The 27,710-nt window shown below is 45.3% G+C and overlaps 1 protein-coding gene across 4 annotated transcripts in view; it reads right to left on the bottom strand.

Moving 5' to 3' along the window:
- Nucleotides 1–27,710, bottom strand: part of LOC138489085 (ropporin-1-like) — a 547,380-nt gene that overhangs the window by 499,717 nt on the left and 19,953 nt on the right. For 3 of the 4 annotated variants that reach the window (XR_011274750.1, XR_011274751.1, XM_069616668.1), the window contains exon 2: nucleotides 9,635–9,754. Coding sequence is in view for 2 of the 4 variants with exons in the window: in XM_069616668.1 (XP_069472769.1) it covers nucleotides 9,635–9,754 (120 nt within the window). In the remaining 2 variants the exon portion in view is untranslated. Of the gene's footprint in view, nucleotides 1–9,617; nucleotides 9,755–27,710 lie in introns of all 4 variants that reach the window. The other variant, XM_069616669.1, reaches the window with a different exon arrangement.

Raw genomic sequence — 27,710 nt, 5'->3', positions numbered from 1 at the left:
ATGCCAGCTTCGTATTCATTGGTATGATGGTTTGGGGTATTTGTCCCTGTATGGGTCCCAGAACCCCTTCAGTTGGTTAGCTTCCCAGCTCTCTCTGTCTTCAAGCCATAGCCTTGGTTCACTCTCCTGCCAATTATGTGAATCTTTCTTGCATGTGTAAAGTTTTTATTTCTCTTTGTTATTGGTTGGGGGTTATTTGCCCAGCATGGGTCCCAGACCCCCTTCACTTGTATGTTCTCACAGTTCTCTTTATTTATAGACCACAGCCTTGGTTTACTCTCCTGCCAAGCTCTGTGGGTTCTGCTTAAATATGCAAAGTTTGTATTTCTCACTGTTCGATATTTATCTTCCCACTAGGGTTCCCAGACCCCCATCATGTAATTATTCTGCCTCTTTGGTGTCTCATATGTCTTGCCTCCAGGAGTCCCCTCTTAGTCTCCGCAACCTTGGGATCAGCCACCCTGGTACCTGTAAGGTCTGCGCCATCCCTCTTGGGTTGCTCACGGGTCTCCCAGGAGTTTGAGCGGCCTCCTGGGCTTTCCGGTGTCCTTGTCAACATTCTGCATGCTTCTTCTGCTGTATGGTGTCCGCCCCCCTGCACTCTTGTGGCTCTGGTTACCGGCAAGCAGCTTTCCTTCGCTCTGGTCTGCTTCCCATGCTGCAAGCCTTCTGCGAGTGCGGTCCTCTCTGGGATGCGATGTTCTTCTCCCTCTGGCCTGGCCTCTACATACCTGAAGCCTCTTGTGGTCGCACCAGACCATGAACGAAGACACCAGCTTGCAGTTCCCTCTCTGCCTTTGAATGACAGTGGGCCAATAAGGTTGTTGCAAAGGCTAGAGTACGTACGGTCATTTGTGTTGGTAATCATCATTACTCACAGCCTCTTCCTCATCCCAGTAGTTATTACCTGGAATCTATAACAACAATACATGGGGGTTTCAGGTAATCTGGAGAAGGTGTAAGTGAGAGGCCCCCAAAAATACAGTTAATTCTCCCAATGGAGTCAATAAAAACGCATCCCAGGGGGGAATGAGACCAAGACCAAGTGCTGGTGGTATCAAAGGCTTTTTTATCTAAAATAGGGCAAGCAGAATCTACTCTGCTCATGCCGTGAGCGCTCTGCAGAAAACATGTAACAAATTTACTTTTATACATGAATATCGTCATCAGGTTGTGGGAAGGCCTAGGGGGCACATGCATACTTGGGATTGGCTACTAAGAGTGGGCACCTATAGGTGCCATAGGGTCAGAGGCACTTGATTGGTTGAGGGCACATGGTGAGCTGACGTCGTGTCCTGGGTCAATCGGTCAGCTGGGCTCATCGGGTTGGTATGTAGAGTTGACACTTTGCGCTGTTTCATCTGTTACACTAACCATTTGACATTTGCCCTTGTGGCCACACACTCCCATTCATTCACTACCATAGTCTGTTTGTCCGGTGAACTCGAAGACCTGTATCTTAACCGCTTGTGAAAACATAGTTCAAAGGCAGGTTATTTATTACTGGCCATAGATTAAATGTCATCCATTGATACTGCGCTCTGGTTGTTTAGGTACGTCAGGGTATACTGACTGAGGGGTAGGGCTCATAGGGTCATTGTATGGTCTGGGGTGTCCATCTGATAACAACAAAGAGAATTTCAAATATATGGCTAAAACAACTAGGTCACAAGAGGCACATATCATCATGGGCATACATTTAATTGGGGGGGAGGGTTTAGTGGTCGGATGTCCAAACATCATTAAATCTCTGCTAAGCTAATTTGACACCATAAAGGGGTAAGGAAAGACTTGAAACCTCTTCGCAATATGGTTCCTTGTTGCATACAGAAACAAGGCCTTAAAACACAATTTTACATGCAGGCCTTTACACGTGGCTTACTACATTGCATTCAGGTTCTACTGGTTGAAAGTATATCCTATTGTTTGTCTAGCAAAACACTTCTATCGTAACAAGGGAAACAAAGAACTCATCAAGTATTAAAATCGTGCTTGAATCAATGTTCATTTTTCATTAAAACACCATTCACAGCTCGGGGTATATGCGTGCAGCCTTGGCAAGGATTGTGGCTTGTTGAGAGTGATTAGATATTACATTATGTTTACACGATATTGTACATAGGTTAACATTTAAGCTTATGAGGATGAGGTAGCTTGGTGCTGTTGTGTACAGTATTAGGGTGGTTGTACCTTACATTGTTGCAATCTATTTCTTTGAACATTTTTGTACATATGTTAATAAATATCACACTTTCATTGTTTAAACATTAATGAGAGCTTCTATTTACACATACACGTTATATTGTTCACTCGTATACACATTGCCCCATCATTCGGTTTATATGATCTTGCATGCAAAAAGACATGTTGGCTCTATCCACATTAGAGCATGAACGATCAAACGGACTCAGGGGTCACTTCTGACTATTGATTCTATCTTAAGGGGTTGGGGATTATGTTCTTTATGGCCGGGGTCTGTTGGGTGTGGGGCAGGTTTATAGAGATAGATAGCTTTTGCTCTGGCCCGTGCTCGGGGCTGTATCTGAGTCAGTGAGGTAAGACGGAAGACAGAAGATACAGTGTGGATTTTGTTGCATTCTTGCAGCCAGTCTTCTCATGGGAACCAAAAAACTGCAGAGATGGCAAGGGGAGGAGGTGGGGGGAGGAACTTGCTTGCTGTGTGCGCCTGGTTGAGAGAGCTGCAGGCCTGCATTTGTTTCGGTAACTTCACGGCTGTTTTATCATTACAATATGGAGTTGGTAACTTACAAAATGGAGTCTCATTCACCTCTGGTCTAAAGCTGTTATAAGGGGTGCTACAAGGGGGGTCACAGTTCCTAGGGGTGTACCCGCACGAGTGCTCTGGGGCCGGGGCCTTGAACCCGAAGCAGCCGCGACCGGGCCTACCCAGGAAGTATAGGAATAGGGGAGGGGGGTTCAAAATGCCCCCTCCTTCCACTCAAAGGATGGGTTTTGAGGGAAGGTGGGATGGGGAAAGGGATATTGTGTTCTCCCAAGATGGTCACTACTTTCAATGAGGTTCTCCCTCCCCATGAGACATGAGATACTCCTGCTGAGCACCACCCCCAGGGGGAATATCGGGTAGCAGCCTCATCTCCCCAGCCTCATGGAAAGGGTCTCCTCCATATAAAGCAGTGACGACACTTTGGGATTCATCATACTAACCTGAAATCATGTTGCCTGACCCTCTTATTGTTTTCTGGATTTGTCTGAGCCCAGCGTTTATGCCTCTGTTCTCCTGGCTTGTTGCTTTATATCTTGCCCTGTTACTTATAATTTAGTCGATTCTACCCCATTTGGCCATTGTTGATGTGGACTGGTGTGAGTGGGATTTTCTCTTTTCTATGGAACATATCAGCTTCGTTTATAGTATATTTTTAGAGTTTCCATGAATCCTCTGCCAATGGTGTTTCCTTCAGACTCATCCTCATTCTGCCTGAGCTGGCTCCTGTGAGTTGTTTTTTATTTTTGCATCCTCTGTCCGGCCAGCTTGGTTGTCTGATCTCTAGACAGTTGCACCTTCATCACTCTGGGTCTTGGTCTGGTAGAATGCCTGTCCCTGGGATATCATGGTAACATGGGGAGCGCTGAGGGAGGATATTGGAGGGAGGTATTTGTTTTTCTAGGCTATTACTGTGTCTACTTGCAACCAGGCGGTGGAAACCCTGCATCCATTGTACCTGCTCACCTTTAATGGTCATTTCTGAATTGTGCTACTAGGGACACTGATCAGACAGATTCCCTGAGGTCAGCAGACACAAACTGACTGATCTGTAATAACATCAAAAAGACCCTCAGAAGTGATTGGGTAAATGGACAGGAATTTGCAAGGCTGCCACTACAAAGGGTTATCTCCTTTTTATCAGGCTAGAGATATCAGGCAGTAATTACCACTGCCAACTTAAGAATGGGACAAGTCTCATATGTTTTCTCACTACATTTTAACAATAATATGCACCCACTAGCAGATGTAGCAGATGTGGTCTTAAAACACCATATTCTCAGATTAGCGTCCATGATTTTGAATCAACATTTTATTCATTGAACCTTTATATAGCAATAAAACCCTGGATCTATCCTCATCACACCAAATCTCTGCTCTCAACTTGCTGAGTTTCCTCCTCCTCCTGCAGACAAATCATCTGCTTGAACTTTCCAGGATATTGGTATTGACTCCGAAAGATTACTGTTCATAGTATTTTTAGTGACACTCAGACAAGAAATATAAAAACTACAGAATATCTCTCTTGTGGCAGCTAGGCTATGTCTCAACTTAAAGATGTCAGACCATGTCATCCAGCTTTTGGCACCGATCATAAACATCCCATCGGGCAACACCAGTCGTATTGCACAGCCTAATGCTAAATAAAAGAAGCATAGAGCCAAAACCATATGAGGGCATTGCTCCTACCTTTGGACCTTATTGGAACAATAATGGATTTTGCTACCCAGCCTACCACCGCTCAGGAAAACTCTGAAAACGACCTTATTTAATTAGGATTTTAACTTTTGCTGAGCTATATAGCAATTCCTCCTCTGCCTCCATCAGACTGCAAAGGAACCAAACTTCTCCATTTCACACAGTCCTTATGAAAGGGTCAAAACAGAGGAGAATGCCAATCAGAAGAATGCGAGTCACGCAGGGCATCATGGCAGTGAAAGGGTGGATGGTTAGGGCAGGAGGCGGGTCCCTAGGTATTGACAGACATGTCGGAAGACGAATGCCCAGTTAGGAAAATAGTGAAGGGGCTTTATTCTGAAAGTTTGTTACAGTGCGTGTCGTTTTGGTTTGGTGGTTGACAGGAAAGGAGCGCTGAAGGGGAAGAGATTTATTAGTGGGCTTACTGAGGTCCGGCCGAGAGAAACAACGTCCTGAAGAAACGAACATTAAAGATTTAGCCCCGTTGGGCTGTTAGGAGTTAAGTTGCCGCATTCAATGAGAAATCGGTTTCTGTCATGGGAGACCGAGGCAAAGGAGACGCACTCTTGTTCGTAGCCGCGTCTGCCAGGAGAAGGGAAACCCATCGAGAGCTGTCGTCGGATCCGCCAGTAAACAAAGGTGGCCAGAAGAGGTACTGCAGCTGGAATGCCAAACACGAGGTGAGCCAGATGAAATCTGCCTGCAGGGCCTGAAGGGCTGAAAGCTGAGCGAAGAGCGTCACACCCCCCCAATTGTGGAAGATGTGCACCGAGCACAAGGAAGGTATTCCGTGGGTGTATGAATAAACGTTGAGCAGCTGATTGGCTCCTCGCATCCACTTCTGGATGAACTGAGATAGGAGGCCCACTCCGAATCGCATGACTGAATTGCCACGTTCTTCTGTTGTCTGTAAGGTGAAGGTCAAGCCCACAGAGCCGCACTGACAAGACTATCAAGGATTTGATTAATGTGGGGCATTAATACGCGCTCACCCACAGAGTAGTGTTACAGAGTATGAGGAATTAGGAACTGATTATTAACAAGCAGGACAGAGAAATAAGAAGCCTGGAAGCAGGTCTCAATAAGGATGGGAGATAAGTGACTGCCATTTGACAACACCATATGTGCTAAGCAAAGGAATCGAAAATACAAGGGGAAAGATCCAGAAAAGGAAGCCTTCATATTTCTTAACCCAAATTGGGGTGTTATTAAGAGAGAATACAAGCCAAACTTTGAACCACTCATGCAGTAAGTTGTCCTTATTACTTCCCACACTTTGAATTTGTGACATTTTGGTGGCAGTGGTGGGATAGCAAGACCACCATGGAGGCATTAATTAAAACTTTGAGTGAGGGACAACACCAACTGCAGCAAGCTCAGGCTGACAGACAAGCCTTTCAGCAGGCCTTACAGGTTCATCAGGCTCAATTAATTGATGCGACTAATTTAAGGAAACACTCGCAAGTACCTGCAACTGTCCTCCAGAAATATACGCCTGGTGAAGATCCTGCACATTTTGTTTGTAAACTTTGAGCGAGTCGCCAGAAATGCACAATGGCAGGCAGAAAGATGGTGTCACTATATTGCACCCTTGATGACTGGCGAAATGCAAAGCGCATACCAGGCGCCAAATCCTACGGGAGATACCAACTATGTAGACATGAAAAGAGTGGTACTAGAGAGATTTGGCCATGATGAAGAGGCTTACAGAATAAAGTTTAGAGAAATAAAGCTGCAACATGATGAAACCCTCTCGACAACTATTCTACCGAGTAAAAGAGCTGGGGGATAAATGGTTACAGATGGTCACTACCACGTCCCAGGAAATGGCAGAAAAGATTGTTCTTGAGGAGTTTGTTGAAGCTCTTCCGCTACCCATACAATGCTGGGTGAGACAACATCATCGCCCCAGTTTGATGGAGGCTGTGAACATCGCATCAGCATATCAAAAAGCAGGACAAGGTAGGATGGTGACATACACTACACCAACCAAAGTAACCTCTGGGCCCTCGGCCTCCATTAGCAAACCTAATGCTACGCCGAGGTGGCCCAACTCCATGATCAGATGAACAGAGTGGGAAGGTCCACAAGCCCGTCCCATCAGCGAGGGAACTACAATGTCTAGACCACTCAGCATGAGTTCTAGAGGACCGCAATGCTTCGAATGCAGGGAGTGGGGGCACTTAGCCCGTCTATGTCCCAAACAAAGTAAGGCAGAACCTATGGATGTCGGAACCTTTGAGGTTCCAAAGGAGGGAGACTTTTTGTTACCAGAACAACCCACAAAATCCCCCTATGTGTATACCTCCAATGCCGAGGTGGAGGAGCGGCAGACACAAGCGATGATTGACTCCAGAAGGCTACAAACAGCAGTCAGCGCTGATCTGGTAGGTAATATACCTATGTCTGTTAGGAGTATTCCAATTTGATGCGTGCATGGGGATGTTAAAAGATATCCTGCTAAGTAGATTCAGATAAAGGTGGCATGGGAGCAGATAGACGTAAGGGCTGCCATGATGCCTGTGTTGCCCAAAGCCCTCCTGGTCGGTTCAGATGTCCCCAAACTTCCTCGCCTTATACAGAACATAGAGAAGAACTGGCTGGAAAAGGCCCCCTTTCATGATCAAGAGATTGCAACACCGCCCACTAGAAAGAAAAGGAGCCAAGCAGAAAGGCTAAAGGTGAAGAGAGAGTGGAGCAAACAAAATATGTTCCTAATAACAGTTGGCTGGAAATTGTACAGATAGGGAGACAGTTTCCGAATGGCTCAGGAGCTATACCCTGTGCTGAAGCATGCTTGAGCTTCCACCGAAGAAAAACAGAGAGGAGAAGGTCCCTATTTCAAAAAGGAGAATAGCCTATACTATCGAATAACAAAGGGCCCTGCTGAAGATACAGTTCGACAACTTCCGGTACCGAGCAAATATTACCGAGCCGTGCTAGACGTGGCACACTTGAAAGTGGGAGAAGATTACTTAGGAGCAGAAAAGACAACTCAAAAGATCCTGGGAAGATTCATTTGGTCCGGAGTGTATGGCCAAGTGACAAGGTTCTGCCAGCAGTGTGGTGAGTGCCAGAAAAAGAATAGAGCCAACATCGCCAAAGTTCCTTTATGACCCATGCTCCTAATATTAGAACCCTTTCACCGGATTGGAATGGATATCATAGGCCCCCTTGACCCCACTAGCCGAGGACACAAGTACTGTGTGAAGGAACGAAAGCTGAGCGAAGAGCGTCACGCCCCACCCCCAATTGTGGAAGACGTGCACCGAGCACAAGGAAGGTATTCCGTGGGTGTATTAATAAACGTTGAGCATCTGATTGGCTCCTCGCATCCACTTCTGGATGAACTGAGATAGGAGGCCCGCTCCGAATCGCATGACTGAATTGCCACGTATTTCTGTTGTCTGTAAGGGGAAGGTCAAGCACACAGAGCTGCACTGACGAGACTGTCAAGGATTTGATTCATGTGGGGCATTAATACGCGCTCACCCACGGGGTAATGTTACAGAGCATGAGGAATTAGGAACAGATTATTAACAAGCAGGACAGAGAAATAAAAAGCCTGGAAGCAGGTCTCAATAAGGATGGGAGAGAAGTGACTGCCATTTGACAGCACCATATGTGCTAAGCAAAGGAATCAAAATACTAGGGGAAAGAGCCAGAAAAGGAAGCCTTCATATTTCTTAACCCAAATTGGGGTGTTATTAAGAGAGAATAAAAGTCACACTTTGAACCAGTCATGCAGTAAATTGTCCTTATTACTTCCCACACTTTAAATGTGTGACATTTCAGGCCTTCATAGACTTCTGTGAAGATACCTGAAGTCGCTGGTCCAATAAGTCAAAACTCCATCCTCTGCTTAGAGCAGTGCTTTTAAAACCTTTTTATTCTGGACCTCCCTCCTTGAGTAAAAATATTGTTTATGGGCCCCACACGCTATATCTGCTTACTCTATCTTTTTATATTTTGTATTAAAAGCAGTCACTGAAATCCTCCCCAGAGTTTGAAGACCACTTGTTTAGAGACACTGAATTCTTCGAGTCATTGCATTCTCACCACACAAAAGGCACCAAGCACTTTGAAGGGGCCGCAAGCAGGCCCAAACACATGGAAAAAAACACAAAACATTTTACAAATTGTGGCTAAGAGGATAGGATCACAGACAATGAAGAACAAAACCAGTTTTAACTAAACCAACTCATTAATAACGAAGCAGTGAGTGAAGCTTGGTTATCATTGTTTTGGAACAGTATGATTATTTTGTATGATATTGATATATAAGATAGCTGTTGTCCACACAAAGAAAAAATCCATTCTTGGGGTCCCGAGGAAGGCTCTATATATGCTGACATGTATGAGCTATAGGTTGAGCAGAAAAGGTTTCATCAAAATAAGATTTGACCAGATTGGATCAGAACACTACTTATAATTATATATTTTGTAATTGTGGATGCCATTGGTTTTTGCTTTTTTCGTACCTTTTGACTCACTAAGAACTGATTAGATCAGATCAGATGATCACCAATATTTATGATCTTTTCTATGTTATATGTAAGTGTGTCTTAGTAGTTATGTGTTCTTTGTTGGCTTTTAGATCACACTGGATATTATCTGACAAGGCTATTGACTGGCATTACACAATGGTGATATTTATTTTGTTTATTTAATGTATGTACCAAAACAACATCTTTTGTATAACAAATATTTTAGAAGACTGCTTGGAATAGTATTGTTCTCAAACTATGCATGTTTTAGTAAAGTCTTGTTTTAATTTGCATATCACGTGATTTATGGGTCTGTTTGTAATGAATCACTCAAAATAAAGGTGCACTCTTCAATGTGGGGGACTTCGATAATGATTTTAACTATTGGGTTCAGCTATGGAGCAGAAACAGAACCCTGGTTTTTAGTGTATTCATGTATAGAATAGTAAGTCCTAAAAGGCAAGCAGTCTCTCTGCGTGTAAAGGTAAAAGATGCTGTTGTCTTTGAACATGTATTTAATACTGTTTTATTGTCTTACCGATGTTAAATTAGTAGAAAATCTTTAACATTGATATAATGCATTTATGATTTGTATATCAACATATATTCTCTAATACTTTTTTTATATAGCTATAAGGAATTGGTGAATCAATTAAAGAACTGAAATAAATTTCATATCATATACGTACTATTGAGGATAACATACTATTGCGGATGATATTCGGAATGATTTACTCAAGGGACTCTCTGTAAACCTTCGGTCCATCCTGGTGTTCTTGGTGTTGATTCCTGTAACCAAAAAGTCTTCCGATGACCTCTTTAGATCCTGCAATATAAATTGAAAAGCCTTATTAAAATCCCTTGTGCATGATTGGCTTTTCATTTTACTGTATTGTGTTCATTGGTGGCTTAAGTGTACAATATTTGATAGTAGGTAAGTGGCCACATTAGTGGCACAACAAAACCATTGATTAAGGGGTACTGTGATAGTCTGCAAAAAATATTGTCTTTTTGAAAAATCATTTCATTAATCAGCCGATAAGAAGATTTGGATATTTTTGCAAGTCTTGAAAGGAGTGTGTAAGTTCAGGCAGTCAATGAATTCCAAAAATGCAACAATCTACTCCATTTAAATACCTAAAGTACAGTGCCTAATTTTAAAATGCCAGGGAACAGCTAATCACAAACATATACGATGACACCATCGCCCTTCAAGCATAGACCATCCTCGTCTTAAGCACGAAAAAGAACAGAAAAACGTACAAAGAAGCAGAATTAATCAGCCTGTAGAATCCCCTGCCCAAGTGTGAGAGCAAACTGGAAGGCAGGGCATCTCAGCACAAAGTGAAGGGAGAGAGTTGGGAAGAAATCAAAGAAATGGCAGTGCTCAGGAATCAACAGGCAACCGATAGCCCAAAATATAATGGGAATTTACAAAGTGATCTTGCCGTGGGTTTAAAGTAGCTGTAAATAATAGGGAAATAAAAAACAATGATGTGCACTTCTAACTTACTTAAGGACCTTCTCAGGCTAGCCCTACTTTCCATTGGCTGCACCAGCCTGCTGTCAAATAAGGCCACTCAGTCTTTGGGGAGTTTAAGTGTCCCAACGCTTCTTTTTTGATTTATATTGTTGATTGTTCCTTTGTTGCACTTGTTGGGATGTTACACTCCTTGAAAGCAGGTTTCACCTCCTTGGGTTTGTGGGGGCCCTGTGGTGCCAATGGCAGACTCTTCCACAGTCTTCACCAGCACTGAGATGGTTGGGCTACTGCCACTTGTGTGCCTCAAATCTCGGCCCTTCCTCCTTCTCCTGATCTCTCTTGCTCTTTCACCTTACTCCCTATCGCTTGCTTTAACCGCCTTCCTCCTGAATGCCTTCCAATACTTGGGCCCTATTCACCTCCCACTTGGGTTTCCTGCTCCACCATCTGGTTGTGTCTTATAATTTTTTCTCTCCTCTTCCGTCTGTCCACTTCCCCAAACAACTGCTCTCCACCTTCTCCACTCTTTCCAACTCATTTAACTACCTCCCCTCCACGTTGTTCTCCAGTACCGTCAGTTTCTCCTGCTCTCTCCCAACCCCCTCCAATCTCTCGCTTATGGCTCCCCTGCCTCATACTCATTCTTCTCTAGCACCTCCCTATATCTTCCAAACTCATCCACTCTTTCCCTCTCTCTTGACTCTTCCTTCTCCCCATGTTTCTGCACCCCCGATCTCTCGAACCTCCCCTTCTACCCTGCTCTGCCTCATTCAACTCCACCACCCCTTCTCTGACTCTCCGTATGCCGCCTGCCCTCTACCTTGTTCTTCTCCATCTCAATTCTCTCTCTCTCCTCTTCTCACCCTCTTCCCCTTCTCTATGCTTAGCCTTCTCATGTGGCACTGGTTTGCAACCTCTCACCCTCTCTCAACATGTGAACTCTAAATATCCAAAGCCATCATTTCAGCAAGGAGTTCTTTAACTTTCACGGGTCCGCTGGACAGCCTGAGGACAGTGCTCCTCGGTTTCCCTTGCTGAGGTGAACCGAGCACAGGGATTGACTCCCTGCATTTCAGTGTAATGCCACAGTTGATTCTACTTTGCTTTCATCCTTGTGTGCAGAGCCATGGACTAAGCCCTCACCAAGGGTTATCCTCCATTTTGATTCTTTGTTCCATTCAGTCCTTGTCAAAAGCCAATCCTGCAACCTCTGGTGTTCCTGCAGCAAGGGTGTGCTGCTGGTGCTGAAACCCACAAGCGTTGTGGCTCCAGGCTCACAGATGCAGGTGTGCACAGTGCCTGCCACCTGTCAACTTACTTGGTTGAACCAACTCTGAATGGTTGGTTTAGTAAGACTGCAGGACGCTGCATTTGTTGCTCCATAAGCGATTCCTTCAAAGCAATCTTCCTGTCAAAGGGCCTCATCACGAACTGGGCGGTAAGCCCCAAATGTGGCAGTAATGGAATTAGCATTGCTAATACCGCTCTGCCGGATCACGAGCCAGCGCAAATTCTGCTGACTGTAAAAGCAGCTAGCGCTATTACAGTGGCGCTATTACAGCCGGCAGAATCTACCTTCTGATAACACAAAGTGCAATCACTGCGGCATCACAAGTCCATGTACGGCAGTATTAGCGCCAGAAACTGGTGCTAATACGGCTGAAAACACAGTGCAACTAGCCCCAGCCTCCAGGTTGAGGTAAATGAACACAGGTGGCTGAAATGAAGCCACAGGTGATCCAACTCCACTCAAGAGGGCTACATAAGGCACACCTGTTCCCCAAACACTGATTCCAACACCATGCTGCCACTAGCCAGTGTGAGCTGGGACATGCAGCTGCTCATGTTGTCCCTCACCCTGGACCCTCACTGACAGCCAATTGGTGACCCTGTACCTCCTCAACAGGGATAACATAACAGAGCTGCTCACCACAATAGAGGTCAAAATAGGGAGCAGGATTCACAGCCGGACACCTGTGCCCCCACTGCTGAAGCTAGTGTCCATCCTACAATTCCTAGAAACTGCCAACTTCCAGCACTCCGTGGCCATGATGTACAGCATGGCAAAGCCCACATTTGGCACAATGTTGGCCCAGGTGCTGGATGCCCTCCTCCTCACTGCCCACCACTCGAGTTCAGGTCAACGCCATGAAGGCACAGTTCTATGCCATTGCAGCTCTGGACTGTACCCATGTTGCATTGGTGCCCCCAGGCACAAGAAGCAGTGTACTGTAACCGGAAGCACTACCACTCCCTGAATGTGCAGACCCCAACTTGTACATCACCCACTGCTGCACACGCTACCCAGGATCCACACCACGATTCCATGGTCCTACAGAATAGCACACTGCCAGGATACAAGTAGAGGCACAGAGGACAACGGACATGGATAGTGGGTGAGTAAAACTGTCTGTATGCATGCGTTGCAAAGCACCTCACCAAATGTGTGGAGGGATGAGAAAAACTACACAAAGCATGGCATGAAAATTGAATGCAAAAGTCGCAGCTGACCAACTCCTGCACCATCATCACAGTACATCCCAGGGATCATGCAAACGTCGGACATACCTAGACGCAGAAGCTGATGAACAGAGTAGCAAATCCATACACACACATGGCTACAGGTACCACAATGCAACATGCACAATCCAAAGCAATGCAAACATATTGCCACATCGCATCATAAAACAGCAACCCTGCCAAGATCACAGCCATGTACCCATGTACACCCAGCCTGCAATGCCGACCCGTGGGCCCCAGAAGCCTGACGGAGGGTCGATGGGAATCCCAGCATGCCACATGCACGAGAGCAATACACTGCCATAAAACAGCCACCATGTCATCTCCACATGTCATCGACAGACACATCACGTAACATCTGCTGCAAGGGAATAGGGTGCAAGTAAATGAATAATAATGTATGATACAAATGACACAGCATTCACAGACATTGTACAGACACATGCAATGTAATGAAGCCCCATATGCATGCACATTACATCCATTGCCCTGACACTGTGTAAGGCAATGCCCACACATTACATTGTGATTAATGTCTATCCCTACCCCCATGCAGGTGACTCGGATACCCGCAGCTGCCCTGGCTAATGACCCCTGTGCGTGATGATTCACAAACACTGCAGGATATTGTCTACAACCACGCTCACAGCTGGACCTGTGTGTGCATCGAGCATACCTTCGGCCTCCTAAAGGCACGTTGTCGCTGCCTTGACCATATTGGTGGAGCCCTGATGTATTCTCCTGAGAAATTGGGCACAACAGTGCTTGCATGTACCATGCTGCACAACAACTGCCTACAGAGAAATGTACCGCTACCCCCTGTGTGGACATGCCCAACCGATGATGAGGATGCAGCGCCTGTGGCAGAGGCGACTGCACGCATTGTCAAAGATGATGTCAGGAATGGCAGATTGGCTCACCAGGGACTGATAGGCAATTTCATTTGATACATTCACATGGCGCATGTCATGCCCCACTGTGAGACACTCACGTCAATCAATAAACACGACAATGACACAATCAGTAATGTCCACGAATTGATGAAGTTAAACTGTTTTACTGAAATAATGTGCACTAACCCCCCTCCCACCACCAACTCCTCAGCACACTATCCTCCCTCCCGCCTCCCACCACCAACTCCCCCATACACTATTCCCCCTCCCACAGCCAACTCCCCAGCACACTAACCCCCTCCACCTCCCACTGCCAACTCCCCAGTACACTATCCCCTCTCCCACTGCCAACTCCGCAGCACACTATACCCTTCCCCAACCCACCACCAACTCTCCAGCACGGCCTCTCAGGAAAAATGTGTCTCACTGTTATTTCCATGGCCTATTTCCCCCCATGCCAGACACTGGTGATCTGGGACCCAATTGGCACTGGGACTGGTGCCTGGGAGTGCTCTGCTGCAACTCCTCAGTGCAGTGAGTGTCGTGGAACTTGAAGGTATCGATCCTGGCCCCCGGATGTGCTGCAGTGTGACTTTGGTGCTGTGACGGATGGCCTCTGCAAGGGCTGAGACCCCTTCATTCATCTCCCTGACCCTCTGCCCATACACAGGCAGGGCAGCTGTTCTGGTAGCTGCCTCTGCCCGGTTCCTTCCCATGGCTAGCACAATCCTGCAGGTGGCCCCTTGCAGGCAATCATGGATTGCCTGGGCGTGTTCAAAATGGTTGTGCACAATGGCATCCATCTCCCTCTCTCCCTCTCTCCATCTCATCCAGCCTCTGAAGGATGGTGAGGCTGGGTGGTGTGTGCTGAATTGTAGAGGGACTGCAGAGTGGCTCTGGGCTGTAGGTCGGTGAACCATAAAATGGCGTGTCCACATCTGGTTTAGGTGTCTGGGCACGCTGGCAGCAGTGAGGGCTCTCAGGGGTTTGTGGCCCTTCTTCAGGCCGTGACACTGGGCTGATGTCCCCCTGTTACTCAACACTGACCCTGCCAAGAGGTGTGTCCTCTGTGTGGGACACTGCAGCTGCCGGAGTGGGTGCAGTGGGCATGGGGCTGCTCCTGGTGACCTGTGGAGTTGCCATATGGCCTGCAGTGCCACCTGCGGGCTTGGCCTTGCTGAGCTGAGGTGTTTCATGGCGGTCCATATGACTAGGCATAGCCTGTGTGCACCTTTGTGGGTTGGTGGTGGCAGCTGCCCTTGAAGGCCCCTGTCCTCTTCCGTTGAGGGCCCCTGTCCTCCTCCGATGACTATGTTGATACATGAGTGCCTGTCAGCGACATAGGACATTTTGGCAGGTATAGTTCATCCACGTTTGTTGTCATGCAAGACACATTTGCTATGGTACAGAGTGGGAGCCCACACATTTGTACAGATGGGCATGGTTGGTCAGGGGACATTGCATGTCGGCACATCATTTGTGAAGTCAGCATTAAGCAAGAGACAGACAACAGATTCACATTCGTAACAAAAGGACTTTTATTTCTATATGTCAAGATGGATTAAGGCCTACCTTGCCCTATGTTAAGGTGGGATTTCCCTACCTAAAGAAACTAAGGCTCATCTGCATCAGAGAGTTCAACTTAAAAGTCTCTCTATGTCCAAAACCTTTACTTTCCCTCACAACTAAAGACATATAATGTGTATGGATGGCAGTGCCAAAAGAAACAGTGTTCAAAATAAAGTACTGAGCTTCTTCCAGCTCTGGTTTGATTCAGATTTCCCTTCTGCAAGTTTAAATAGTTCCACAAAGAATCAGGACTCAGGATTCAGTTCCCCAAATGTAACACAGTTCCAAGTTATCTCAAGGTTCCTCTCCGCAAGGTCAACACAATTCCTAAATACCTCAGGGTTCCCTTCCCCAAGATCAACACAGTTCCAAAATGGTTCAAGTCTCTTGATTTGTATCAATCTTGCCAGCTTCACTTTATAGTCTTTTCAGCTTGTTTCAATTAGATGCTTCAGCACCTGCATTCCACAGTCTTTGTCCGTGGGCTTTTCCTGGTACTTTCCCAAGGCAGCTACTCGGTCTAGGCACAGTTGTCAGACCACACGGTGAACCCATTACAGATCACACAACTGATAACCCGTGGCACTTTTTAATGCTCTTAAGTCTTCTTTATCAAAACTGGTTTTCCATCTCGCACCAGTGATAGCACTCAACATCTGCTATGGGTTCTCTCTCTCTCTGGAAGCTGAGGACTTAATCATCATTTGTGTATTGTCAGTCTATTGGCTTTGTCATAACTTGCATTCATTTTGCCCCTCTAAGTTCAAAAATTCAGAGGCAGGAATTCACATTCACATGGTTTCCATATCTTCTCTTTAGTTCCGTATTTAATAGTTGCCGTTGTGCTTCCCACAATACTTGACATCTTTTCTATTATCCATCATTCCTTCGTTGTATTTCCCAAAACACTTTGTAACGGGTTCACATTATTTATTCCTGCATTCGGGTTTCAAACCCTCTTATTCTGAGCCTTTCGCTGCTGCGTAAACATAATGTGCCTGATTCACAGAAGCGTTTTATAATGGTGCAATCCCATAGAAAAATGCTCTGTGAATCAGGCCCAAAATATCTTATATTCACCCCAAAGCACCCCGTTACGTGAATTCCCATGCAGCTTTGTGCTGTTCTTCAGTTCGTTCACTGCTCCCGGATAGGCGTCGGGAGCTCCAGCGACTAGTGCCCACTCTCAGGAAACCTTTGGGCAATATCCTGCGGATGTCAGGAGTTCTCTGTGTTACCCAGCTCCAGACGGGAACAGGTAATAGTGGCAATTGCTGGGGTTATGGTCCTCTTGCAGCCCGCTCAGGTCGTGGCACCTCTCTCCTCGCTAGGAAACACACAGCTTCCTTTCTGCCAGTCAGGCTCCAGCCTGCTTCTCACCACACATCTGCCCCAGGCAGGTTCGCTCTGTTCTGATGCTTGAGCCAGCTTTCAAGGACCTGTAGCCTCCCAATAGGTTGCAGGTGCGAGTGGTTTGCCTGACCCTCGTTATACCAATCAACTGGACATGTCTGATCCTCAAGAGGCATCTTCCTTGTCTCATTACTATAATGGTGAAACTGACTAGAAGTGGATATTACTACTAGTCACATCTTCCTCGTCCCAGTCTTACAGGGATACAAATATGGGACAGCTGGTGTGTGTGGAAGAGATAGGGACTGACACAACCCTATCAAGGAAGGGGGAGAGTAGGATTCATTCTCATAGGGAAAAGTGTGGGTACCATGTCTCGCTTGCAGGCGTCTTCTCCCCAATCCCAAAGGTCCCTCCACCCAGGTGATCCTCCGTTGCATACCTACCCCAACGTTCAGCATCCAAAAGCGATGGCCTTTCCCTGGCCACCTGAGAAGAGGATCCAACAGGAGTAGGTTTGAGGATACCCTGCGGTTCCTCACAGACCACAAAAATAACTAAGAGAGAGGAATCGTATGTTTGGCAGGAGAGTGAACCAAACAAGTACGATACTGAAGTGCAAGTCTGGGACCAACACCCATATGAGAAAGCCTGAATAAGAGGGTCCGGGACGACCGAAAATAACCAAGAGAGAGGAATCGTATATGTATATCTGCAGGGAGCTAGCAAACCCTTCCGCTGTCTCTTCCTCCCCCTTCCTTCCCAAGTCCTATGCAATGCACTGGCCACACACTTTGCCTACCAAAACCTAGGACATCATGAGCACCCACCTAACCCATCCCACACACTCTTGCCTCCCTTGGCCACCCGCCCCCTACTTCTGCATTCTCCTCCTTCACCCCTGTCACACGTCATGAAGGCTTCTTCCAAACAGGTTCCACCCTGCTCGTCCAGAACTTTCAAGGATAACATTGGCTCTCTTACCCCCACATTCGCTGATTTTTGCAACCACCCCTTCACCACTGGCTCTTTCCCCTCCTCCCTCAAGCACTCCCTTGTGTGTCCACTATTGAAAAAGCCTCCAGCAGACCCTACCTGTCCATCCAACTGTTAGGACAAATTTCTCTTTACTGCACATTTCCTTCCATCTTAATGGACCCCAAAACGTTGTGCTTGTTTATGCTGCCATGCTCTTTTTGCAGTACAGTGAAGCCTCGAGCTTCACTGCACTGGCTTTTACTCATATGTTATGGGGAAACTGACATGTCCTTCAGACTGTCAGTACTGAGAAGAATTGTTTCCCTTAGTGTTTTTACAGTGTTACTACTTTTGGTTACTTTTGTATCACTTGGGGTAACTTTTATCATTGTACAATGCAGCTTACACTGCAGTACAATGGGGTACACTTTTTGTTTTACCCTAGACTAACACTCAGAGGATTTTTGGTTACTCTAGGTGTGCTAAAAGGATAAGCTGGTGGCAGCAGTGACCTTTCCCCATTTTTTGGGACTTTTCATTTTAGCTTTACTACGTTTACCGCATTTGACTACTAACGGTGGCTACTGGTCAAACATGGCATGCCACAAGATTTTTCGCTTGTCCTTTGGCCATCTTGTCTTTTAGCCTCTGTCTGGGCCTAGTAGGTCAGGTAAATACTTATAAGGACTTCCAGTGCACAGGAAAGCAGAAACCTTTGGCAGGCTACTGGAGGGCTGTGTCTGTTTGATGGAAGGATGTGGGTTGGGACTGTCTGGTCCCAATACACAAACTGGTGTCAGTATGTCTAAGTCATAGGCATGAGTGTTCCCTCCAGTGGTCCAGATTGGACCCCTGGAAGGGTGTGTGTGGGGGATACTTAAGTCATTGGATAGTGAGGGCAGCTGCTCTTACCTGGCTTTTAGGATAAGAAGGGGACCCCTGCAACTACTCTTCAGAGATCCTGGAGAAGCCCTGGCGTGATAAGGGCTGGTGCTGTTTGGCTGTCCATGAGCATTTCTGTAGTTGCCTAGAACTCAAGCAGTATTGACATTTAAACTGCATTATTTCTGCTTTTTGCGGATGGAGAACACGCCTCCTTAAACAAACTCTAATATCCTGGATCAGCTGATTGTGCACCTTCCGAGTGTGCCTCTTCAAAGGGGACCGCCCTTGACCCTTGCGGCAAGAAGCCCTGGCGTGATAAGGGCTGGTGTTGTTTGGCTATTCGGCGTGGACGGCAGGCTGGTCACAAGATTGACAGGGTGGACGATAGTGAGAAAAGGGCGGTCACCTGTAATACTGATTCTGCTGTCAGCGGTGTGGTGCATTAGACAGTGCACCTTCCTGAGAAAGGCACAGACCAGCAAGCCTACATATTGTATGGTGCCTGCTACATCCTACTGTATGATCCAGTGAGCAGACGGTAAGACATTTGCCAATCGTAGTATTGCCATCTTACGGGCAGAAAACCAGTGGAGACTATTCGAGCACAGCTCCTTTGATTCACTACTGTGCCGTAAAACCCAGAACAGTCAAGTTTACATCTATTTGGTTAAACTTGGACACGGAGACTGTTTGGAATTTTGAAACGTTGATATTATACGTCCATTTACCGGTCGTAACTGTGGAGGTGAGACTCTTTGAGCGGCCGATCATTTTGATCACTGTTGTCAAGATCTACACCTATGCAACAGCATTTATTTTGATTTGAAAGAGACTGAAGGAAGCCATTATATACTTGCCGGTCCAGTGGGGGGGGGGAGAGACGGACTAAGGCTGCTCCCCAAGCCATCAGGCGTTCCCCGGAGGGCAAGCTTCATTAAATTCTGGTATATTTTCGCTGCAGGGCCTCTTTACTACTGTTCTTGATTGCACTAATATTTATATACTCCCAAAAGGGGCTGCAAGGTTTCCCTCTCCCCTATTGGTTACTATATTTATTACTGTACGGCGACCCCTAGGGGTTTGTTTTATTTGTATGGAATAGTTGATCCTATACATTAAACATATTCTAATTTTATCATTGCTTGACTTTTATATGTGATTTTTAGATATTGACTTCTCATACTGTTGGATACATTGTGCATATTTCTAAAAACCCTTATGTTTTATGATATATGATATATATATATATATATGATATATATGATGTATGATACATTATTATACTAAGAAATGTGCCTATTTTTTCCCATATCTAATCCCATTATATTTTGGGGAATCTTGATTGGGGTCTATTCTTTAAGGGAATAGACCCCAATTTCATAGAAGAAATATGCCAGCCCTAAGAATTGGTTTTGGCTCATCTGAGGAGCAAACAACAAAGGGGCCGGAGACTCCACAAGTTACATCACCTAAGGTGGTGGAAGGGGTGGTGCATCCCATAGATGGGGAACCCGGTTCTTTACCCTCCAAAGCCCAAAAACTTGGCAGGGGTAGGGAACATATTAGCAATGGAGCCTCCCAAACAGTTAGAGGTGGAGAACCTGCTCCTAAACCCCACTGCTATAACCAGAACAGACTTAAATGTGGGTCCTATGAATCTGGGAAAAATGAGTCTTTTGGCTATTGAGGCCTCAACGGGAAACATGGGCCTCTATACTAGTAGACATGAATTGACAGATGCTGAGGAATGTGTCCCCGGTATTGGGAGGGTGGTATGTTTCCAGGCATCCACACCACTACAGGAGACAAACCCTAGAGGTAAAATGAAGGGGAAGTGCCTCTCTGGTTTTGACTCCTTTAGTTGGGAGGAGGCATAAGCAATTACGGGACATCACACTGTGGGTAAGTCACCTTCCGCCCATTATCCTGCCACAGTGTTTGTTTTTGGAACTAACAAGGACGACACTAGTCAGGACTTACCCTATACAGGGGTTGGGAGTGTCAACGGAAAGATGCCTCAACCACAGGTCATCAAAGACCTAAGTTCATAGTGTATGGGGAGGACATGGATGACTCATTTATTCAGATGGCTGATGCAACTGGGGATCTATTAAAAGAAATTATTGATCTGGAGATACCCCCAAGACTTACACAACTAAATCGTTTGGGCTTAAGGAGCTTTTCAGAGTGGGCCCCTCCTGTAGACTTCCCAAAAATTACTAAAAACAAAACTGTTATAGATCTCATGGATGAAAGAACCAGTGAAGCCACAGGGCTACCACGTATAGAGAACATCCACGATCGAGAGAAGGTTACCTTACTGGTTGAGGTTAAAGAAGGCGGTACACAAACTGCGCCACAGGAGGTATTAGAAGATCGGTTTGACCAGGGTATTAGAGCCACAGACCATGAGTTAAACACTATTGAAAGCTTACCCGATACTGAGAATAGAACAGCGCAAAATCCTGCTGATAATCGGGGAACTAGTGACATTATTCTACCTCTCTTGGCCAATTTACATATTAGCCTAAACTTGGCACTCAAAATCCTAGGCGAGACACAGGAAACCTTGGGTGGTGTCTTGGTTGGGCAACAATCGTCCTTCAATGAATTAATTACACGATTGGCCTTTTTGAAGGGGATTGTAGAGGGTTAAACAAAGAAGCATATAAATCTGAAAGAGGCGGAAAGATTGAGGACCAAACAAAACATTAGGTTGTCCACGATGGACGCCAAACTTACCACACTACTAGAATTTATGATCGAAGGTGAACGGCCATCTTCATCCAACAAGGGGGGAAAAGTTGAAGAAACTATATGCCCAGGTCGCAATAATGTAGAGAACTTCTGCGAAGACGGGAGGTATAATATTTTAGATAGTCCATCCCATTTGTTGGATGCCATGGGACTAATGGAAGAGAGGGCATCTCACGATTTAGCCTCAGATTCACCCAAGAGTGGGGCCATTATGAATATACACAGTGAAGAAACCGGTGAAGAGCACCATACGCCACTGATAAAAGGGACTAAGTGTAAAGAACAATCTAAACACACTAGAAATAATGTGGAACCACTACACAAGGAAATATCCGACTCACTTGATTTACAAAATCAGAGGGAAGGGTCTCTGGTTGCATCTAACTATGATAACAATGAGATCCCCCCAGTCACCGGTGTGTCGGAGAAAAAAAGGGAAAAGAGGATCTAGGATGCCTAAGAAAACTAAAAATATGCCTGATGCTAAAATAAAGGGAAGGAATTCCAATCTCAGAGCAATAAAAAATATACCTGTCCATGATGAGGAACCTAAAATGCCTCGTACTGATAAAAACGCTACGAGTGACACTTTGGTCCATCATGAGGAAGGGTCAAAAGGGGGGTCTGGGGTTGATAAGGAAGTAATTGATGACAGAGAGTTGCAAACCTTAGATGATAGGGATAACAATTGTCCAAAGATGGCGCAAGATCGACCATAGAACAAACAAACCAAAGGGACAGCCTTTGGTATAATAGTTAGCACCAAGCATGCCAGACTATCTACGGGCCGACAACAACAGGGGGTCCTTAATTCGTTGGGTACACCACCTACTGTGTCTGTACTAAGTGATATACCCCCGACAGACCCCCAGACTATCGGGGCACAGTCTATGGTAACCAAAGATAGGTGACAAATAAACAAATTTCGGGAAAAGGGCGTTGGGCACACAGGCACAAAGATCATACTAGTTGAAAATACGCTAGAGCCAGAGGTACAATCTCTTGAAAGGAATATGGGGACACTAGGTCCGGATAAGTCGGTCGCCCCGATCAACACGGGAAAAATCATTGATTGGATAAACAACAACAAGGCAGACCAAATGGCAAACCTTAATAGAACCAATTTACTAATTTTTTTTTTTTAAATCCCCTCACTCCGTTCCATTACAGACGACATAGACGCCATTTCTCTTCCAGCCCATAATAATCTCCGAATGGTATGCAATTTCCACTCGGAGAGGGCGGCAGATATGGTCAGAGCACAAGAGAAGAAACTTGAGTCTTTGGGATTTCATCTGCAGACACTTTCTAGTGCTAAGGAGGCTGATATCTTCCTTGCCTACAAGGAAGCAGCTGTGAATCCAGTGGACCAAATTATAAATATCGGCTTTAATCCCCCTATGACCTCTACACCTGTTCTGACTTTGATATCTAGTCTCCTTCATAATGGCCTGAATTGGGTGGCTTCAACCAGCCCTCAAATCTCTAGAGACTTTGAGACAAGGCCCAGGATGTCCATGACAGGACCCAGATAGAAGTGATTTCATGGAATACATGTGGCAGTTTAAATCTTAGCAAATTTCTGGGTGCGCATTCCTCTAATATTTGTCCTCGTCTATATCTATTCCAGGAAACCATGCTGGTTGACCATTAGAGTATAGAGGGCTTTCATACCTTTTCCCACCCAGCCTCTCGGGGTACGTTGGGACGTGCGAGTGGGGGTCTGACCATAGCTGTAGATCCTAATTTAGGGTTCAAGTGTAGAGTGGTATGTAGTATGGACTGGCTTTTGGGTATCGCCCTAGATACAGACAAGGTGTTAGAATCCATATTGCTGCTGAATCTCTATTGGAATCCCCTCAAAGTACCTTTCGAGACAGTGGAGGAGTCCCTCAGCGTAATTCTAGGGGAATGGTGTGAGAAAGGGTTTGGACAACGCATTGTGCTGGGAGGGGACTTCAACTCACTATGCTCTGAAGGCACCGAGTGGAACGATAGGGGAGCCATTCCTAAGACCCTCTCTCCTAACCTTGCCAGGGGGATACAGTGGGACACCTTCTTGGACGGTTGGGATTTTGGGATGTGAAAGAATCCAAACATACGTGGAGAAGGGGCTCCTATAGTTCTAGGATCGACTTTATCTACGTATCTAGGGCTTTGAAATCAACCTGTGGGAACCTGGTTCACATAAATACTGCCCTGGGGGATCATATCCCCTTAGCCTTTTTCCTGACTTTGGACCTTCCGGTAATTCAAGTAAGACTGGCTCTTATGGGTCTCTCTTTGGCAAATCAGGGGAGATCGGTTAATTGGACCCATAACATCATTAGGAGATTTAATACCCTCCTCACAGACTATTTAGCAAAAGCTAATCACTTAGAGTTCGGGATAGTTTACCTCTACAAGGTGCTAATTTATACAATAACATCATGCTTACTTGTGCATATAAAATTAGCAAAATTAAAATTAAAACCACCAATAAATCACAAAGCTTCAGATGGCATGATAGAATTTACAACTCAAAAATTAACAACGGAAGCAATCTTATTTTATTATTATTATTATTATTATTATTATTATTATTATTATTATTATTATTATTATTATTATTATTAATCTGGTGGCTCTCAAAAAACAGTCCCTAACACTGGAGGAGTATACGGTTCTAAAGAAAAAGATAATCCTGAGAGACAAAAAATTTGTGAAATCACTTAGGATGGACCATTACTTGAATATGCACGAGGCCATGATGGAAAGTCTTTGCAAGGGCATGGATGGCAAATTCTGGGCTACTGTGAACAGAATTTTGGTCCCTTCTAAGGACTGTCTAGACTGTCCTATCCAAGCCGTGGCATAGACTACGTATTACTCCAACAAATGTGCCTTCCCTTTGAAATTTGAAACAGTGACTAACACGGATTTGGCACCCTGTGTTAAGGGACCGTGTACCTGGGATCATGAGGATATCATACGGGCAATTAACAAACTGAAACCGTCTAGAGCCCCTGGCCCTGACGGTATCCCGACTTTTGTAATTAAAGCAGCCCCTGAGTTATGGGCTCAGCTCTTAAAACCAGTATTTAATCACATCTTCGAGACCCACACAGTACCAGGGTCTTGGGTCCAATCCATTATCGTGCCCATATATAAAAAGGGTGAGATCTTGAATCCCAGCAATTATAGACCCATAGCGCTCATTGACGCGGCAAGCAAAGTCTTTGCCATCCTGCTATTAAGGGACCTTAATAAAGTGGTCAGGCATAATTCACTTCTTAGTAAATTCCAAGTTGGTTTTAGGGAAGAGTTGGGAACCAATTTGAATGCAACGATTCTGGCTCATCTTAGAAATTCGGTTCATCAGACCAATATTGGAGATGTGTTTATAGCTTCATTGGACCTTTCAAATGCTTTTGATGGTGTAATACGATCGAGATTGTGGTCTAAAATGCTGGCTTTAAAGATCCCTCGTAAGATAGTTCAACCTCTTGCACTACTCCATACGAAGACACATATTAGGGCCAGATTGACTAAGGAGGGCACTTTGTCCGGGGAAATAGCCACCTTTGTGGGGGTCAAGCAGGGCTGTTCACTGGCGCCTATCCTTTTCAATCTGTATGTGTGCGATGCAGAGGGAGTGTGGCAGGGACCTTCGATCGCACCGGCCAAGTTGGGGAGGATGGCGATTGAGTGGATGGCCTTTGCAGATGATTTCATCCTGTTCGACGTACTCCCAGGGGAAATAGGAGGAAAATGCACTTCTTTTTTCACTATGCACTGGCAAACAATCTTATGCCTAACGCATCTAAATCACGGATTATGGTATTTTCCAAGAAAAGAAAGATTCAAACATATAAGTGGATTATGGGTGAGGAAGCAGTGGACCAGGTACAGGCCATCACATACTTGGGGTATCACCTCACTAATAGGGCCTGTATGAAACAATGGAAACAGAGCTTTGATGAGAAAATATGTAAACTTAAATCACAAATGAATTTTTTTAAGGGTAAAGGTTTGCAGATTTTCTCCGATACCGTTAAGGCGCTACTATCTGGCTAAATGTGAGCCTATTTTACTTTATGGCCTTGACATTTGTGCCCACGATATGAGCTTGGCTCTCAATACCATCCAGGGAAAGTTGTGGAAAGAACTACTGGGTTTATCCATGGCTGTGCCTAACGTGGTTATTCGCCATGAGCTCTGTCTCAAATCCCTTAAAACTAGGTATCACTGGAAACAACTTTCCCTGTACAAGAAAATAAGTGACCCTGCTGACAATTCCCTCTACGAAATTCTAAGAGAGGTGGCAAGATCTGAAACAGTTCCTTCTATGATAAAGTTCTGGGACAGAATGAATTGAATACTTCTGTCCCTGGGCCTAACTCTAGAAGATCTTATACAATGGCCAGGTTTGTTGAAGAGGTTTCTCCTTAGGGCTGACTGGGTGGAAACGGTTGAATGTGTTAACTCCTATGCCACTTACAAAGAATACGCTTATTTCTGCCACGCTAGGGAATGTTTGCCCCTCTATCTGCAGAGGTTTCCATGTGAGAGGGGAAGAACCACCTACATGCATTTTAGATTGAATCAACTACCGACCCTCGAGAGGATAAAACACTGGGGTATTAACAGTGTGTCTGGTATGGATTCCCTATAACGGAGGTGTCGCTTTTGTAGGGAGACTAACTCCCAAGAGACACTCAAGCATTTAGTACTTGGTTGCTCCTATGTTGAGCCTTTACCTGCTTTGACATTCAAAGATAGGTTCAAGAAAGAATCAGAGCTCTCTGTGAACCTATTCTGGAACAGATGCATGTGGGGCTTAAATATATCTTTAATCGTGGCATTGAATGCACACTTGCAGGGTATAAACAATGGTCTGGATCAAATTAATTCAGGCTTAGAAAGGCTAAACTGGACATGAGAAACTTTGCATATACCTAATATACTTTGGATGTGTCTTTTATCTTTTGTGATGTATTTTATAGTCAAGCACTAGTGATGTTTTATGTAATATGGATTCTAATTAATAATTATGTATTTTATATGATGTTTTTCTTTACATGTTGTGTAAGGTTTTTTGTAAACTAAAAAAGCAACAATAAAAAAAAAAAACCTGAAGAAGCCAAAACTACTATCCAGATGTGAGACCGGCGAAGAAACCGGAGACCCGTCAGAAGGAGGCCTGGCTACCAACTTCTGCTGCAGTCCTGGAGTAGCCCTGTCTTGCTGAAGGTCTTTAGCAGTCCTGCGATGGAGCTGCGACCCTGTGAGTGGAGGGAACATCCATTCCTGACATCTGCTCGGTACCCTGCAAAGAAGAGGCTTCGGAAGTTCCTCGGGACCGTCCTGTGGCTGACCAGCTCTGAGTTTGGGTCGCCGTACCGAGTTTCGACCTGGAACTTTGTGGATCCTCAGCTGGCTCTACAAGACTCACCTCTGCGAAATGTCGATGTCCTACCATCAAGGGGAACGTGACAGTTGAGTCCCTTTGCGTCACCATGCTGCAGTGACCACCATCCGAAATTGCTTACCTGACCTGAGTCCACTCCTGAGAGGGGTCCTGCATTGGGATTTGCTCCATTCTTCATTCAAGAGTCCTTGCACCAGTGAAAGACACCAACCGGAGATCAGCTAGAACCTGCAACCCCTGAGAATCGAGGACTACGGCTGATGGCAGGAAAGCGAGTTCGGACCTTCTTCTAATGACCTGTTAAGTCCTGGGAAGAATCAGAGTATGGGGTAAGTTACAGTGTTTCTTACCTACCCCTAAACTCCCATTGTAAATCTGTGGGCTTATAATAAACTTAATTCTAACAACATTGGCTTTTTCATTGCTTGCTCATGCAAAATGTCTTAAAGTTGGGACTACTTCTGTTAGCTAGGTTAACTTGTACTCTGATCATTAGAACCCTTCACTGGACCCCAGAGACCCTACCTGCATGTTCTCCTGCCTTACAGAATCTGTGGAACTTTACCTGACCTATTGGGCAAAAGGCCTCAGACTACTTAGGGCTGGATTTTGTAAGTTAGGGATCATTCTCTGTGGACCTAAAATGCATGATATAACCTTACCTTTCCTTTGCAGGAGTTTGTGATGTATATTATGCCCTCTGATAAGTGAATGTATCTATGTAATCTATTTTTCTAGCGGTGTGTGATAACTCTGCCTGCTAGTAGTCGTTTTTCTATACTGTGCTTGGCCAATAAATGATAAGTGTATTTTTATACATCCTGTCTAAGTGTTATCTGTGATTCCCATTGTGTGAACTCAGTATGGACCCTTTACAAGCTCACCGCCTCTGAAGAACTTAGCCTAGACTGCCTGTCACTGCTACCTGAACTGG

This window comes from Ambystoma mexicanum, chromosome 9 (assembly GCF_040938575.1).
Source record: "Ambystoma mexicanum isolate Mex_15411 chromosome 9, UKY_AmexF1_1, whole genome shotgun sequence".
In the NCBI taxonomy this organism is placed as follows: domain Eukaryota; kingdom Metazoa; phylum Chordata; class Amphibia; order Caudata; family Ambystomatidae; genus Ambystoma; species Ambystoma mexicanum.
This window is presented reverse-complemented; position numbering and strand designations above follow the sequence as displayed.